This window comes from Sorex fumeus, unplaced genomic scaffold, assembly GCF_029834395.1.
Source record: "Sorex fumeus unplaced genomic scaffold, SorFum_2.1 ptg000014l, whole genome shotgun sequence".
Taxonomy (NCBI): domain Eukaryota; kingdom Metazoa; phylum Chordata; class Mammalia; order Eulipotyphla; family Soricidae; genus Sorex; species Sorex fumeus.
The window spans coordinates 8,257,620-8,276,465 of NW_026606071.1; the positions used below are offsets into that span (position 1 = coordinate 8,257,620).

General features: G+C 39.5%; 1 protein-coding gene across 1 annotated transcript in view; it reads right to left on the bottom strand.

Annotated features, from left to right (window-relative positions):
* The window catches only part of STAT4 (signal transducer and activator of transcription 4), a 121,670-nt gene extending 110,411 nt beyond the window's left edge, over window positions 1-11,259 (bottom strand). Inside the window, exons 1-3 of the mRNA XM_056111799.1 lie at window positions 11,164-11,259; window positions 7,947-8,075; window positions 6,276-6,420 (exon numbers count right to left, since the gene is read on the bottom strand). Coding sequence (XP_055967774.1) covers window positions 6,276-6,420; window positions 7,947-8,074 — 273 coding nt within the window. The 5' untranslated portion in view covers window position 8,075; window positions 11,164-11,259. The remainder of the gene's footprint in view (window positions 1-6,275; window positions 6,421-7,946; window positions 8,076-11,163) is intronic.
* Window positions 11,260-18,846: the final 7,587 nt, after the last annotated feature.

Sequence of the window (18,846 nt, forward strand, 5' to 3'; positions counted from 1 at the left end):
AACTTTCAAGTGTGGCAGTGTTATTGAGACCTTCGTGAAAAACTTGATGAAATCTGGTCAACTAAGAAGGGATCAAAGTGCAATACTCCAAGTATGTGAATTGCAATTATACAACAGGATGACAATGTAACTGAAAAATACAACTAAGAGAAATTGGGAAGCAGAGGTGATGGGTAGTGAGTGCTAATTTGTAAGAATATTAACTTCTTCCATGTTCTGTTACAGTCAATGATATGAAGTTTAAAATTTAAAAACATAGTTTAGGGATATTAAATTAATTTCAACTCTTAATGATGTTCATAGTTTTCTATTAACTTCAGTGCACTTTATTTTGGGGAAAAAGTATTGAAGGAAGTGAGAAGATATGAATTGGAGAATAAAATTTTAATATTTAATCAAATTGGAAAATTTTCATTCTTATAAAAGCATATGTACTGTGTCAGTTTTATTTTTGGTTTTATTTTTGGCTTTATTTTTATCCAGGCATTCTTATATTTATTTAAAAATTATTGACAAGTCCCTACTATGTTTCCAGGCACAGATTAGATACTGGCAGATAACAGTAAATAGACAAAGAAGCCTTCTCTTTGTAAAGATTACTTTCTAATGGCAGGAAGAGACCAACCAGCAAAAAGGGTCAAATTGATAAAGTCAGATTAATAAAAACTATGAAACAGGGGTCAAGCGGTAGTACAAGAGGTAGGGTACTTGCCTTGCATGCAGTTGACCCGGGTTCAGTTCCTGGTACCCCATTTTATCTCTTGAGCCTGCTAGGCATGATCCCTGAGCACAGAGCCAGGAGTAAACCCTGAACAGGTGTTGTGTGGCTCCAGAACTATAAATAATAAAGCTATGAAACAAATTAATGGAAGATTAGACACATGGGGAGATTTAGATGCATGTATGTGAGTGTAAGGTGTATATGAGAGAGAGAGAAAGAAAGAGAGAGAGACGGAAAGAGAGAGAGTGAGAGAGAGCGAGAAGCTCTGTCTTCCAACCCTGTGTGTAGGAGATAGGAATGTATAGGAATGTGAGTGTTTTAGGTTGTGATTAGAATGTATCACAACATTCTAACGCTATATACAGAGAGATGTCTGAAATAGTGTTTGTTCAATATTAATGTGGATAGATCTGAGCAGCAGATTTTGGATTATTTAATATTTTGTTTGCATTTTTGCTGTATTACTTCAATTTTCATAAATATGGACTATTGTCTAAAAGTCATTTTGTGGGAGAGGAAATGTACTATAGACTAAATGTTTGTGACCCTCCTTCCCAGATTCGTCTGTTGAACTCCTGAGACCTGATGTGTATACCTGGGAAGTGACTCAGTCATGGGGGTGGAGCCTTTCTGAATGGAATTAGTGCTTTCAGAATTGTCACCCCAGAGAGCTCACTCTCCTCTTGATCATGGGAAGTTGTAGTAAAAAGACAGCAATCTATGAATTAGGCAAAACAGACATCAATCTGCTAGTACCTTCATCTTGGACTTATCAACTTCCAGAATCATGAAAGGAAATGTCTTATTTTAAGCCACTCAATCAATTGTATTTTTTGTTGAAGCTGCCCAGATAAAATAAGACATGAACAAAAGGGGAATAAGAAAAAGTTTCGACCAGCAAGTCCTTCCGGCCCCGCTGAGACCACAAGTAGCCCCCCACGAGCGGCTCTCCAGCACAGCTATGGCCCTAGAGGCACACAGACCTAATTCGGAACCCAGCAGCTTTTGGCAGAAACGTAAATGGACTATGCATTAAGCTATGGCGCTGTGCCCCCCGCCCCCCCCCCCCGGGGAGGGAAACGGTGTCTGTGTCTTCCGACTTCCCCACCCCCGCCAGCATGGTGGCCACCACTTCAGAGCTTATTGGACAGCCAGGTATGACAGGGCAACTGTGACCTCATGGGATGGGGGATGGAACCAGCACATCCTTCCTGCTCCACCAAGACCACAAGTTGTCCCCCCATGAGCAGCTCTCTGGCATGGCCATGGCCCCAGAGGCACACAAACCAATCTCAAAACTATAGAGCTTTTGGCAGAAATCCCTCCAGACTTTATTAGTAAAATATGAGAAATCCAAAATCATGCTGCCTCTATTGCAGCTGGGCGACATCATATGGTCTTCATAACCAGCAATAAAAAACAAATTTTTTCACAATGCCTTTGCAGCAGGTTTGATTGTTGGCATAAAATTCCAAATAATAATGGTGCATCTTTTGTCAAAATCATGAATGTAATTGAAGTAGAGAGAGAGTTAAGTGGAAATCATCTGCCTCACAGTCATGCAGAGGGGTGGGATGCGGGGTATATTGGGGTTCTTGGTGGTGGAAAATATGCACTGGTGAAGGGATGGGTGTTTGATCATTGTATGACCGAGACTTAAATCTGAAAGCTTTGTAACTGTTTTCACATTGATTCAATAAATAAATTAAAATAAAAGAAAAGGAGATTTCAATAGAAAGTCCAGGTACAAGGTCCAACAATCAACCCATGTGACACATACCAACAAAAAATTATACATGAATATTAATATAATTTTTATTCATAGTTGCCAAAAATAGATCAAACTATAGTGCATTCATAAAGAAAATCACTCAGCTGTCAAAAGAAATGAACTCATAAGTTATAAAATAATGGAGGGAATTTAGAAGCATATACTAAGTCAAAAAAACCAAATCAGAAAAGATTACAATTATATGACAACATGTGATTTCAACCATATGGCATTATGGAAAAAGCAGGTCTATAAATATAGTTTAAGAAAAATCAGTGGTTGATCTGGCAGATAGTTCAAAGGGTTGGAGTGCATGATTTACATGCTTTATGCCCAGCAACACATGGTCCCTGATCACTGCTTCGAGCAAACTCCAAGCACTGAACTGGGAATAGGCCCTGAGCACCACCAGATGTGATACAAAAGCCAAAAAACAAGCAAATTTTAAAAAGATCACTGGCTGTCAGAGGTTAGGGGAGAGGAGGACAGATGAACTTGTAAAACAAAGAGAATTTTTTTTGATTAGAAAAATTGAAACAGTGATACCTATCATTAGGCATTTCTCAAAATCCACTGATTTTGTGACACTGGTGGTGGGTGTGGGGTTGGAGCGACATACTCATGAAACTGTCATGTATAGTATTGTCAATCATGGTTTCTCAATAAAAATGTGGAGAGGGGCTGGAACAATAGCACAATGGGTAGGGCATTTGCTTTGCACGTGGCCAACCTGGGTTCAATTCCCAGAATCCCATATGGTCCCCTAAGGACTGCCAGGAGTAATTCCTGAGTGCAGAGCCAGGAGTAACCCCTGTGCATCACCGGGTGTGACCCAAAAAGAAAAAAATTTGGAGAAAATCTCAGAGACTTGTCCAAATTACCCTAATGCAATCTTTGACTTTAATATAGAATCTCATAATAGGTTCTTCAACAATACAAATGTAGCAATATCAATGCAAGATGTTAATAATAAAGGTAGTTGGGAAGGGAAGGATGAAGAAGGAGGATATGCAGAACTGTACAGATGGGTGCTGGAGAGATACTACGGGGTTTAAGGCTCATGCCTTTGATACTGGTTTGATCCCTGGCACCAAGAATGTGCCCCCAAAATCACCAACCGAGGCCCCAAAGTGTCAAGTATCACTGGGATAGCACAGAAAACCTGGCATCACAGGGGTTGAGGCTCCTTAGTCCCAATCATTGAACCACAAACTGGAGAATTGCTGACAAGGTTTCTTGAGTCCCCTGAGCACTGCTTAGGAGGATCCCCATAGTAAAATGATGGGAAGAAAAGTGTCTGATAATACATTTGCTTTTAGCAAACCCTACCATAACTCCTAATATCCTTATGGGACAGATAGCGGTGTGATTCTACTCAGTGTAAATGCCTTGTGTTGACCATAGCAAGAATGTCACAGAGCAAGAGTTCTTCCTGATACAGAGCTTACACCTGGTCTTCACAAGAGACTCCCTTTCCTTTAAAGAGTCGCAGCAATGGACTGGAGCCTTCCTACAGTGGGCATAGCACTTGCCCTGGGTTTGATCCCTGGTACCCTGTATGGTCTCCTGAGCCTGCCAGGAGTGATTCCAGAGTCCAGAGCCAGTAGTAACCCCGAAGCACTTCTGGGTGTGGCCCCAAACCAAACGAAAAACCCCAAGATAAACAAAAGAGCTGTGGTGAGGGCATGAGTGTTCTCGATTCACCCCAGAGCTTCCTTTACTCTTGCTTCATGTCTTTTATAACAAGCTGATTCACATTCTGATATAAATAGTAAATAAAATTCTAAAGTTGCAGGCCTCACTTGTTCTATAAAAACTAAAATAAAATGACATTTATTTTCTCAGTTCTCCAGTTATATTGCATATTTACTTCTTTTTTTTTTGCTATACAGGTTAAGATGTATTATATTAAAAATTCTTTCTTTTTTCTTTTTGGGTCACACCCGGCAATGCACAGGGGTTACTCCTGGCTTTGCACTCAGGAATTACTCCTGGTGGTGCTTGGGGGACCATATGGGATGCTGAGAATCAAACCCGGGTTGGTCGAGTGCAAGGCAAACACCCTATCCACTGTGCTATCACTCTAGCACCATATTTAAAATTCTTGAGGATTAAAGTGTTCAAATCAGATAAGCACAGTATCTATAATTTTTTAAATAGGAAGCTTAATATTCCTTTTCCTTTTTTTCTTCTTGATGGAGGATCTTTTTATTTTACTCAAAAACATTTGTAAGATCAGAGAAATAGCTCAATGAACTGAGCACATCTTTGTACAAGGGAGACCAGGTTCAATCCCCAGAACCACATTGTCCTCTCAGCATTCCTAGGAGTGACCTCAAAGCACAGAGCAAGGAGTAGCCTCCATCCACCACTATGTATTGTGCCTTAAAACAAAAAATAAATTTAAAAATGGTCTTTAAAACTTACTGGAAATATGCTAAGTTAAAGATAAACAAAACGTGTCATTTGTCTCAGTATAAAATTATAGTTTATTATGTTTTATTTACTATTGTACTATGAATTTATACTAATATCCAATAATATATTTTGCAGAAGAAAAGAAGGGCAAAAAGTAAAGTGGTTTTCTCAATTTCAAATGTCTGTTGTTAGTTTTATGTTTGTTTTAGTTTTTAATTTATAGAAGAACAATACAAGGTATTGGAAAAGGTCAAGTAAAGATGGCTCAAGTGTAACCCAAACAACAGAAAACACAACTAATGTGTATGTCGCTCTCCCTAATTCATTTCTATTACAACCTAGATAAACTTTTTAAAACATCTTCTATGAGATGGGCCTCCTACAAATGATTAGGAAATGGAATCTACTTTCCATGTTATCTGATTTTGTAAGTTTATGTTCATAATTTGTTACATTAGCATCACTGATTTTAGTTCACTATTAGCCTTATCTCTGATTTCTACGCTTTATTCATTTCTTTCAAGTAAAGTAAGTGATAGCACAGCGGGTAGGGCGTTCGCCTTGCACGTGGCCAACATGGCCGACCCGAGTTCGATTCCTCCGCCCCTCTCGGAGAGCCCGGCAAGCTACCGAGAGTAATCGATATGCCAGACACAATAACAACAAAATCTCCAATGGAGATGTTACTGGGCCCGCTCGAGCAAATCGACGATCAACGGGAGGGCCTTTACCTTTACCTTTACCTTATTCATTTCTTTAAACAATGACTCTTACATAGCTATTAATGATGGGCTCAATGGATAGAAAGATGATACTAAAGCTCTTGTCTCAAGGAATCTACAATTTGGGGGAAAACACAAATAATATGAACACAGAATATACTAAATGCCACCGTACAAGAAAGCTTCACGCTCTATCCGAACAGAAAACTCGGATTTGCTGGGGGAGACTTTGGAATAGGTCACTAGAGTGGGCCAAAAAACACTTTTAAATGAGGCAAGATTTTAATTTAATCAAGGACACAATCATGCAAAAGACAGTTATTATTCTTATTCAGAGGTAGAACTTTCTTGTACAGTTGATAGCTGAAAAATGATCATATTTCAAACTCCTGTTCCAGTATTTCCAAATCACACATAATCTCTTCCCCAATCACATACACAATTAATTTCATGAAAAAATAACAACATTGGGGAACATGATGAAATTGAACACAACATCTAAGATGGTAAAACAAGTCATATTTGCCCTCAAATCTGGCTTGAATGTAGTAAAATAAGGGATATACATTTTATTTTTTAAACAGAATTTAAGACTTGTTAATTCCAATTTTAAGATTTACGATAAAATAAAATGCATTCTCACCTGAAGAACTTTTCTAATTCTTTTCAGGTTGTGAATCAAGAGTAGGTTTTTCTCTTTGGAAACACGACCTATCTGGTCATCCAGTTGTATCAACAAGTTTTGAAGAAGAATTGTTGCCATGGTTTCATTGTTAGAAGCTGCCTCCCTTAAATGAACAAACAAAAGCAAATGTTAATAGATAACAAGAGATAATTTAGTAAAATGCTTGCTTGTTTACCATACTAATTTTATAAATGATAACTCATTTCACAGTGGTAGGTATTCGAAGATTCTTGAACATTAAATTATGCACATGTAAAGACACTTAACATTACTAATTATTACAAAAATGCAAAACATAACACAAAGAGTTATTCTTCACATCTATTAGGATGGCTGTTACAAAAAAAAAACCAAAATAACAGCATTGGAGAGGATAGAGAGAAATTAAAATCCTTGTGCATTGCTGGTATAAATATAAAATGGTTTGGAAAACAATGGAGGCCCTCAACATATAAACAGTAACATGAAACAGTTTTATTTCTTGGATGAAACCCAAAGGAATTGGAAGCAGGGGTTGAGAGTGTGCTTTGCAGCAATGGGAGGCGTGATATCCAGCAACTACAGGAACAGCCAGTGTGTGTGTGGGGGGGGGATAAGAACTGAAAATGGGGGTTTGCACAGATATCTGTTCATCAATATTCATTTTTGACATTAACCAGCAGTTGGAAACAACTCAAATATCTATTTACATATTAATGACTAAATGTGTATCATATGTGTAAAACAGAATATTATTTATCCTTATAAAGGAAGGGATTTCTGACATATGTTACATGAATGAATCTTGGAAAATATTATACTAAATGAAATAATACATCACCACAATTACAATTGTTGTAATTATTTATCTATAATATCCGGAATAGCCAAATTCAGAAAAGCACAAAATAGACAAGTGGCTACCAGGGAATGGAGTGCAGATAACTGTTTTTTGATGAATGGATACAGAGTTTCAGAGTGGGAAGAATTGTTCTGTAGATAAATGATGTGGTGATTGAACAACATTGTGAATTTATTTAATGTTAGCTGAACTTTACCTACAAATGTTTATATAACATAGTAAAAATTAGACATTTATAGAAAAACATTTAGTTATATGAGGGAAATTTTGTTTTAAAGAATGCTTATGAAATACACTACAAACATTATGTCAAGTTTGTGACAGAGAATTTATATAAATGATAGATCTGCCTCGACTTTTTCTTTTCTTTTCTTTTTTTTTTTTGTTTTGGCTTTTTAAGTCATAAACATAGGTACTCAGGGTTATTCCTGGTTCTCTGGATCTGCACTCAGGAATTACTCCTGGCAGTATTTGGGGATGCCAGTGATTGAACCCGTTTTGGTCATGAACAGGGCAAATGCCCTACATGTTCCGGTCCTCCTCTTGAATTTCTAATACATAGATTGCTGATATTTTAAACTATTAGGAAACAGCTCTGGAATCATTAGGTTTTCATCTACAGTAAATAAAACACAAAGAATGCTTTTCCACCTTTGTGGGAACTTTTCAATACCTGAAATGAATGTATCTATTGATTCCAAAGTGGATCACAGAACAAATTTATTTGGACAGAGCATGAAGCATTTGTATCTCAACTATAGGGAAAATGCAAAAAGGGTTGACCTTACCAATCTTGGCTTTCAATCCACTGGGCCAGAAGATGCCGAATTTCCATAGGAAAGTTGTCATCATAGAATTGATCTACTTGTTCCAAATATTTTATTTCTAACTGTTGGACTTGATTCCACTGAGACATGCTATAAAATAAGAGGTAAAATTCAAACTTAAAGGTAAAATTTAATAACTGCAGTACATTTTCCCCTTAGATTTCCGGCAAATATAATACTATTCATTAACTGAAGGAAAACTTACATCATCCAATTCAAGAAAACACAAAAGAGAGTATGCTTGTAATGCAAAGTTTGAGCAAATCTAAGATTTTTTTCTAAATTATCTCTGATGACAGGAAGATTTTTTTCTCTGCCTCAAACCCCAACTCTCCTTTGCTTACCAGGCACTGCTGGAAGCTTCTCCAAAAAGAGTTTTCATTTCCCTGCCCAGTATCCAACATTCCAAGCCTGATCCCATTCTTCATCGGAGTGTGTATTCTCAACAACTCCTTCCCTAATCTATGTTTCCTCTATGCTATTAGATGTAAAGTATCTTGAAGGCAAACAGTGTTTGCAAGTATCACCCACATTTCAAAAGTTTGTATAGTAGGGAGACCTGTATCCTAAAAACATATTTAATGTTTTCAAAACAAGGAACAAACAACAGAATTTTATATATTATTTGACTAGTCCTTTTCTATATATTTTATGTCTATTTGTGTTGTAGACTCAGTTTTATAGTTCTAAAATTCTCTAATTTCATATTTACATGTACTTCATATGTATTCTTTCCATTCAAACTAACTGAACTGATAACTTTTCTTTGTGATGATCCACAACAGTGAGACAAAAGAAAAAGAAATTTTGGAGGGGGCAAGCCTTGATGTTCTCAGTGTTTATTCCTGACTCTATGTTCAGGGATTACTTCTGAGGGGTTCAGTGGATCCATACATCGTGCCAGAGATTGACCTATTTCCTTCATGTGTGCAAAGCAAGTGCCTAATCTGTTATATTATCTCTCCAGCCCATAATGATTAAAAGCTTTAAAGATTAAGTCTCTGGAGTGGATCCAACAATAGTTAGACCTCAAGTTAATTGAGAGTGATAAACCTACACCAGACATATATTTGGTAGCTTGTCATAAAACAGAAGCCTGTGTTCCTCTCTACCTATTCCCACTATGACTAGGGCCTGAGAGACAGTGCAGCAGGTCAGGTCTTGCCTTACATTGCGGCAACCACGGTTTGATCTCCACTGCCACTGCCTATAATGATCCTTTGATCACTCCCAGGAGTGATCCCTCAGCACAGAGCCCAAAGAGCATTGCTTGGTGTGGCCCTCAAACAAAAAACTAGCCCCACTTCTAACCAATTTATAAGTTTCAATTATATTTATTAACTTGAAAAGGTCGCAAAAATGGTATGATTTTTATAGTTTTTTAAATTTTTTTCAGAAATTATAGATCAAAGGAAAATTTATTACACGGCTAAGCACCATAACATTTAGATAAGTTAGGATTTCCTTTGCCTACAGAACGTGATGAAAGTAAGTTTCGTGCATTTCTATAAATATTTCTTGGGTTTATATGGAATCCTTTGGGGGCACCTTTTCCTTGATCTAAATATATAGAAGAAAATGATTGCCAACGTTTTGCTAAATGAAAGCAATTGAGAAAAGAAAGTGTTTCATTTTCACATTATTTTATATTTATAAAGACCTTAAGACACAATCTATTTCTAGGCATGCTAGAAATTCTCAAGCGCTTGTTACAGGAAGCAGAGACACTTTAGATGGAAGTAGAATAGGTGAGTGATAATTATCATTCCAACTTTTAAAAAATGAAAAGTATCATAGAGTCAAGGAGATTTTGCGACTTCCTGGCCCCAGGCACATTTGACTTTCCAGATGCCCAGTATGTACACAAACACACATACACACAGAGAGAGACACACACCTGGAACATTAGTTCCCATGCTATCTTGACAGTGCCTCCTAGGTTAATTAATTCGTTCACAAGTCACAAATTGCCAGAGGGACACAAACTGAAATGGCACTACAATCACAATTGCTGCTAAAGGATCCTTGCTATGGGCTGAAAAATCTGTTTTCTGAGAATCAACTGAATCAACTCCGCCTAAAATTAGGTAACTCTCCAATACCCTAGTCCCCGGCGTACCCCCCCCCCCCCCCCCCCCCATCCAGAGAGCCCAGCTGGGACTGAGCAAGAGAAGGACAGGGCACATATACTTCCCAGGACTTCACTCCACCTTCGCCTCTAGAAAAGCCTTAGAACCCAGTTAAGAGAAATCTCACCCCCAGAGCCCAGCAGACACCGTTTTACCACTGTCTCCCGAGCGAATAACTAGGCCAATGTGACCCCGCATTTGCAAAGATGATGACCTGCCCTAACATTCTCACCCGCTCCCATTCAAGCAAAGCTGCAAGCTTCTTCTTCTTTTTCCTTCCTTCCTTCCTTCCTTCCTTCCTTCCTTCCTTCCTTCCTTCCTTCCTTCCTTCCTTCCTTTCTTCCTTCCTTCCTTCCTTTCTTCCTTCCTTCTTTCTTTTTCTCTTTCTTTCCTTTCTTTCTTTCTTTCTTTCTTTCCTCCTTCCTTCCTTCTTTCTTTCTTCCTTCTTTCTCCTTCCTTCCTTCCTTCCTTCCTTCCTTCCTTCCTTCTCCTTTCTTTCTTCCTTCTTTCTCCTTCCTTCCTTCCTTCCTTCCTTCCTTCCTTCCTTCCTTCCTTCCTTCCTCCCTCCCTCCCTCCCTCCCTCCCTCCCTCCCTTCCTTCCTTCCTTCCTTCCCCCCTCCCTCCCTTCCCTTCCTTCTCTCTCTCTCTCTCTCTCTCTCTCTCTCTCTCTCTCTCTCTCTCTCTCTCTCTCTCTCTCTCTCTTTTGTCGGAAACAGGTACTGGAGCGAACGTCAGACCCCGCGACTCTTAGAAAGGTTAGATAAAAACGTGGGGAGGGGTCTCCCCCGGGTCCGAGCCCCGAGCCCCCGCGCCGCAGCCCCAGCTCGCCCACCCACCACGGCCCGCAGCCACCCGAAGCTCCGCGAGGCACCGGAGCACGTCTCTGCGAGTTACGAGCGCGGCGCTTTCAAACCCTGCCGGTTCTCAGCCCAGCGAAAGCAGAGGAACTGTCAAACCCGCGGCCCCGCGCAAAGGCCCGCAGCACGCCGCAGCCCCGACGGCCCGGCCTGGCCCCGGCAGCCGCAGGAAGGCGTGTCCGCGCACCGTACCTGCAGCTGGGCACCGGGTCCCACTCAGAATCGCCGCCCTTCACCGTCCCCCCGCCCAGGTAAAGCCTCGAAACCAGCGTCGGGGGCACATTTGCATCTCTCCTCCCCCCTTGAGGCTTTCCTGTGCGTCAGTGCTGAGAGTCTCTGGGACTTTACTTGGGTCGGTTCCCACCCACTCGCTAGTCTAGAAATGCTAAAGAGCAGCAACAGTGGGCGAGGAGGCCCTCGCACCTCTCCTTGGCTCCCTTAGGAGTCTGCAGCCCCCCGCCTCACCACCCACTCACCTACATCCCCAACAGGGGCTGCGAACCCACCCAACCCTCACCCACCCCCGGGCCTCGAGAGGAGGTGGAGGGAGAAGGTACTCGTGGTCACTCACTTGGGGACTTTCGCCCGAGGATCCCGACCCCACCTTCAGACGTGCTTGCCTGAAGCAACCTACAATCCTGGGTTGGGAGCAAGGAGCCAAGCATCCAACTCGCCAAAACCTCCCAGTACTTGCGCTCACTGGCAGGAGGATGAGCACCCCGAGGTGAGGGTCAGCTCCAGTGCAGGTGGCACACACCTTCCCCTACCCATCCTCAGGCTCTCTGAGCTCCTGCACGCGGTCCTTTATAGCCCCTTCGCCCCTTGTGACGCTGTCCGCTCTAGAATCCCAGCGCTAGAGGGCGCCCTAGTCTCTCCTTTGGTTCTAAATCCTCTTTCCTCTCTGCAGAAACTAAGGTCCTCAGAGATTTCCAGTTTCTCTGGGAGTTAGCCGAAGGCAGGGCAGGGATGTTTTCCTTTTTTTTTTTTTTTTCCTGCTTCTAGACACACAGTGAGAGTTTTGCAGCTGTTCCGGAAAATAAAGACTAAAACGGAGCATAGATGAAAAGAGGCAGAAAGAATGGTTCTGATCTGCTAGAGGGATTTATTCAGGGCAAAACAGGTTGGGGTCTGCTTCACCTCTGGCTCTGAAGAGTCTTCACAGGGCTATAGCCGTTGGCTCTTCTATTATCTCCTCTTGCACTACCGCAGGGCTATTATCAGGTGCTTAAAATTACAGCTGTTGAGAGGGTTGAGATATTACAGGGGTTAAGATGCTTGCCTGACATGTTACTGGTATCAGTTGTATTCCTGGCACTACACATGGTCCTCTGAGCATTTCCAGGAGTGAACCCTGAGCCCAGATACAGGAGTAAGTCCTGAGCACTGCTTGGTTTTGTACCAAAATTAAAAATTCTCTGATCATTGGGCCCAGGTTTGGCTGTATGCCCACTGGGAACATCCCAATACAGATTAACCCTTAAACAGCAGGGCAGAGACTGTAAGGATAAAAATCTAGGTATAATGTCCTTAGGGATAGTAGTCATTGGCTCTAGGAAAAATGTCCAATTCTTGGTTAATTTTTAACCTAGGCCCAGGTTAATTTTTTTCTAGTTTAGTTAACATGTTGACAGTAGTATTTATGTTTCTGATCATGATGCATAGTCACTACGTCTTATTGGTCCCAAATTCTGCACAATGTGGCCCTAGCCTAGCTAGGAATTATATCTCTCCTAGAATGAGGGGCTGGCCTGTCCACTCAACCCCTAGACTTCCCTCTCATCTTTTAGTTCTTCTACTTCCTTTAACGGCAATTTCCTCCCCACAGCTTTTCTCCTTATTGAAAAACTATCCCCTATGGAAGGGTTAGTGAAGACCCTAATCCAGAGGAGTTTTTCCTCTACTTGAAATTCTCATCACACTTCCCATATGAACATGTCTACATATAATCAATATACATGTTATTAGCAAGAAACTTTGCAATATTTCATATTAAATCTCTCAAGTCTGGGGTGTGATTGACACTTTTCGGACATTTCGATTTAGACGCCACCTTTCAAATGCTGAATAGCCACAAATGGCTAGTGGATAGATCTGTATCATTCATTTAGCATTTTTCACTTCCTGTCTTAGTATTAGTCACGCTACTTTTGTTGCTTTTAACATCACAGTATTCATCTACTGAGTGTCTAATATGAAAAGCAAAAAATTTGTTTTCTTCCTTTTAAGGACCCAACCTTGGGAGTTCTCAAACTACGTGTCCTCAAAATCCCTTTATATTCTTAAACTAGTGACAATCCCAAAGAGTTACTGTGTATATTTAGTCATAAAAAATTAAATCATCAACTCATTTACAGAAAAATAAACATTTTTCCCATCAAAAATGGCATTTTTCTAATGCAGAAATCCTTTAAAAATTAGTGAACAGAATGGTGTTGAATTACATTTATATCTGAGATGAGAGCTGACTTATGTTAGTTCTGCATTTAATGTCTTGCAAACTCTTATTTTGGCTTAAGTATTTAAATCTGTATTTAAACAAGTGCAATCGTGTATTGAAAACAGATCTTTGATGCTACACCAAACCCTAACAAATGATGGTTACTTAAGAATTTGGTTGTATTAATCTCATAATTATCTGGCTCTTTGCAGAAATCTAAAATCGTGGCCACGTGACATTATATGATTCTCATAACCAGCTATAGAAAACAAAATATTCACAATGCCTTTTCAGCAATTCTGATTGTTTGGGGGGAAATTCTAAACAATAATGGTGCATCTTTTGTCAAAATAATGAATATAATCAATGTATTATATTTAGTCATAAAAAATTAAGTCATCAACTCTTAAGTAGAAATCATCTGCCTCACAGGCATTTGGAGGGGTGGGAGGGGGGATATACTGGGGTTCTTGGTGGTGAAAAATGAGTACTGGTGAAGGGAAAGTTATTTGATCATTGTATGACCGAGACTTAAACCTGAAAGCTTAGTAACTTTTCCCACAGTTATTCAATAAATAAATATAAAAAGAAAATAAATAAATAAATAAATTGAGGTGGAGTTCATGCCCAATTCAATCAGCTAATCCGTGGCTGAATAAATATCAGTACTCCTACAAAAAAAAAAAAGAATTTGGTTGTATTGTAGAATATTAGAGCTAGAGTGATAGCACAGCGGTAGGGCGTTTGCCTTGCATGGGGCCAACACAGCCGACCCAAGTTCAATTTCTCTGCCCCTCTCGGAGAGCCCAGCAAGCTACCGAGAGTATCTCGCCCACACGGCAAAGCCTGTCAAGCTACCCGTGACATATTCGATATGCCAAACACAGTAACAAGTATCACAATGTTACTGGACCCGCTCCAGCAAATCGATGAACAACGGGAGGACAGTGACAGTGACAGTAGAATATTAATTCATTTTAGCAAGTCGTACACATAGAGTTAGATTAAATCTATTGATGTAGGGGTCACAGATATTATTCAAGCGATGGAGCACATGCTTAGCATATGTGAGACCTTGGATTCAACCTCCAGGAGTCATAGCTATTTGAGCATCACTGGGTATGATTCTCGTAGCCCCATAGCACTTATAGGCCAGAATGCTAAGTTGAAACTGTCAGGCCTACACTTGAGCACTGCTGGAAGTCGCCCCATTCCTCCACTATCTCTAGCATCACTAGAAACGAGAATCATAGAAATCCATATTTTGTTTTATTTTATTGAGTTACTCTGATCTATGGGCTGGAGAGATAGCACAATGGGTAGGGTGTTTGCCTTGCACGCCACTGACCCGGGTTCGATTCCTCCGCCCCTCTCAGAGTTCCCAGCAAGCTACCAAGAATATCTTGCCTGCAACGGCAAAGACTGGCAAGCTCCCTGTGGCATATTCGATATGCCAAAAACAGTAACAAGTCTCACAATGGAGACATTACTAGTGCCCGCTCAAGCATGAACAATGCAAGAACAGTGCTATAGTGCAGTGCTACTCTGATCTATAGAAGTATAAAGGTTTATGATTTCGACATACAATGTTACTGCACCATATCAACTATCAGAGTACCTATATCTTTCCACCACTATCTCCCTGCTTTGCGGATTCCATTTAGTTGGCAGAACCATGGGTTTGCTTTCACTGACTATTGTCTGTTCCTTTGCTTTGTTCCACTATGCTCCAAAGATGAGGGAGATCATTAGTTATTTGTTGTCCTTATCTTGACTCACTTAGCTTAACATGACAGCCTTCATTCAGTTTCATCCAAACAAAATACAGGATTTCATCTTTTCTTAGCTGAGTAATATTTCATTCTGGGTGTATACCATATTTCTTTATCCACTCATTTATTGTTTGGTACTTGGATAGTTTCCAGGTCATGGACATTATAATTAGTACTGCAATGAACAATAGGTATGCATGCATTTTTAATTAGTGGTTTGGTGTTTTGGGGACAAATGTCAACTGAGGATTTACTTCTGGATTCTCAATTATATTCTATTGATTTGAGAATCTGATTATATTTCAGTCCCACCTCATTTGATTGGTGTATCAATTGTAACTTTTCCTCCTTCATTTCTAATCCAATTTATTTCTAATTTTTCCTCTTCTTTTCTGCATGAGTCAAGCTAAGAGTTTGTTGATCTAGTTTATTCTTTTGAAAAAAACCAACTCAGTTTCAATGATCTTTTTATGCTTTTTAATTTTTGTATTATTGATTTCATTCTGTTTATTATTTTCTTCCTTCTACTTATTTTGGGTTTGTTTTTTTGTACTTTTCTGGTTTCTTGAGGTGTTAGGTTAGAATTTTTATTTGAATCTTTTCTTGTTTGGTAAGAACCTGTATTTCTGTTAGTTTGCTTCTTGATGGAGCTTTTGCTGTGTCCCTTATGTACTAAAAGCTCATGACTTTATTCTTATTTGTTTCTAGGAATTTGGAAATTTCTTTTCAGAAGAAATTTGATTTCTTCTGTAATCCTATAGCTGATCAGTAGTATGTTGTTTCATCTCCAAATTTTAAAGTTTTTCTCAGGCTTATTTTTATGTCTTATTTCTACTTTCCTAGCATTTTGGTTTAAAAAGATATTTAGTATTATTGCTATCTTCATGATTTTATAGACAGCTTGTTTTGTGTTCTAATAGGGGGTCTATCCTGGAAAATATCCCTGGTGTACTGGGGAGAACTATATGCTGAGATTCTCAGTATATAATTTTTTGGGGCGGTGGAAAGTCCCATGTATGCCTTTTAAGCTGAGTCTTACATTTATCTCTATAAATATAATGTTTCCTCATAGATGTTTTGTCTGGGTGATCTATCCAATGATGAGAGAAGGGGGGACTCACACTCACATGTGCTCAGGGCTTACTCCTGGCTCTCGGGACCACCACCCTTGGTGGAGCTTAAGGGATCATAGATATAGATGATACCAGGGATTTAACCCAGGCCTGAACACAGACTGGCCATGTGCAAGGCGATTGTCCTATTCACTATCCTATTTCTATAGCCCCAGAAAAAATGTAAGTATGAAGAACCTATTAAACACATGGTGAGAATACCAAATTTCCAAATTATAATTTTTCCTTGAAAGATTTTTTTTATTGGCATTAACTATTGCAATTTGTTTTCCTTGAAGTAACATATTTTGTTCATTTTTTCAGGAAAATGTTTTTTTTAAAATACCCAAGACGATAAATATGGGTTTTTATGCATTCATTCTTTCCTCTTTGGTGGGGGGAAGGGGTATTTAGGCTACACCCATCTGATGCTCTGTGGCTATTCCTTGGTTTGAACTCAGGAAAGACCCTTGGTGGTACTTGGAGGATCATTGTGGTACCAGAGGTTCAAACTGGGTTGGCACATGCAAGGCACGTGCCTTACCTCCTGGGTTACTTTCCAGCCCTTCAATTTTTCTTTGAACTGAAAATGGAGTTAAGTGAAAAAAAATTGACTGGTTTAGTGGGCAATTCAATGATATATAAGTTTACCCTTGAGGAGCTCATCATATGTTATTATGCATATTTCCCATTTTATTCAAGGAATATTAAAGAGAATTGTATTCAAAACTTGAGATTTAGTAAAACTACTTTTTGCAGCTTAATTTAAAATATTCTTTAACCAAACTGGTATTTAATTTTCTAAAAATTGTGCCGTGGTGAAGATTAATTTTCTAAAAAATGTGCAGTGGTGAAGACTATAAAAGAAAATGATCACAATCAAGCACTTCTACCTTGTTTAGTGCTAGAGTATTGGCAGTGTCATCCGTCACTGCTTTGGTGCCACCAGTGCAGACATGAACTGAGTTAAAAGGCCAGACAATACTATTACAAAAGTAGTTTTTTCTCTCCAGACCTCCATAAAGGTCTCAGGGATCATTCTTAGGATCTAAGGACATTTTCACGTGCTCTACTCTCTGTAATCAGTTTATCCTGAGGTATAGGTCAAGAGATCATGAGATCTCTTCACTGAAATCAACACATTCTTCTTGCTTAAGGCATCCTGCTTTATACTTATGTATCTTTAAAAAAATTATCTTAGTCACTGTAATTTATAATATTGATAATGGCAGGGTTTCTAAGAATGGATATCTCTGTATCCAACTCTGCTTCTCTTCCTGACAATCAAGTCCCTGTTCCTTGCTCATATACTAAGTCGGGCTTACTACACCCTGAGATCTAAAGAAAGGGAGGAAGAAGAAGGAAAAGAAGAGGAAAGTGAAGAAGGAATGAAAGAAAATATAAAGAAAAACAAAAATATCCTAAAGTTAAATTCTCATAAATGTTTCTAATACAAAGGCTGCCATTGATTCTTCTCTGTCCTAAAAAAAATGAGCTCTCAGTTATAAGCCTCTAATATAACTCTTAATATTTTGTTGCCTCATTTTTTCCCAGGAAAATCTCAGATTACAGATCTTTAGGAAAATAGATTAAGTTCTCTCACTTTGCCACTTTCTATCTGCATAAAATCAGATAAGCTACCTAATCTCTCTAAGCTCCAATATTCTTATAAAAATTGGGATATTTTATCCCACATGAAAGTGCAGAGAAGATTCAAAGATTTAATGGATGGAGATAAGAAGAGATGCTCAAAAATAGCTTGATAGTAATAGAAAAATAATCAGGTTCTGAGGAGGAACTTTGAATTCACGAAGTTGACCCTCAGCCTTTTCTACCCACTATTGCACAGGTTTTCAAGTGAAGTTGAAGGGAATGAAATAAGGCAGGCAGGTTCACACCTGTAACTTAAAGGCAGAGAGGATCAAAGTTCTTTCTGGTTTTTTTGAGGGGGGCATAGCTGGCAATGCTTAGGGGTTACTCCTGACTTTGCACTTGGAAATCATTCTTGCAGGGGTGCTCAGGGGACCATATGACACTGGTGATCCAACCCAGATTAATCCTGTGCAAGGCAAGTGCCCTACCCACTGTACTATTTCTCTAGCCCCCAAAATCAGTTCTGACTGATTTTTTTTCACCAAGTTCAGAAATGTTAATCATGGTGGCAGCAAAAGAGGAAGAAAAAGAGTGATCCCTCTCCCTGCTGCAGGTGGCAACCCAACTCTACTTTCTTCCAGTTGTTCTACAAAGAATGTAAGCCTTTGCTGGTTTCCTTTTTTCCTTTCCTGTCCACTGTCCCCTGTCCTCTGTCTCCCCTCCCCTCCCCTCCCCTTTTTCCTTCCTTCCTTCCTTCCTTCCTTCCTTCCTTCCTTCCTTCCTTCCTTCCTTCCTTCCTTTTTCTTTCTGTTTGCATCTGTCTCTCCTATTCAAATTACTTCTTTTACATTTCTCAAAGAAACTGGGATATCCTGGAGTCAGATACTGCCCATGCAGAACATGTATATAAGCAGAGGTAGCATATCCTAGTATCAGTGAAGGATTCTTGGGACAAGATAGC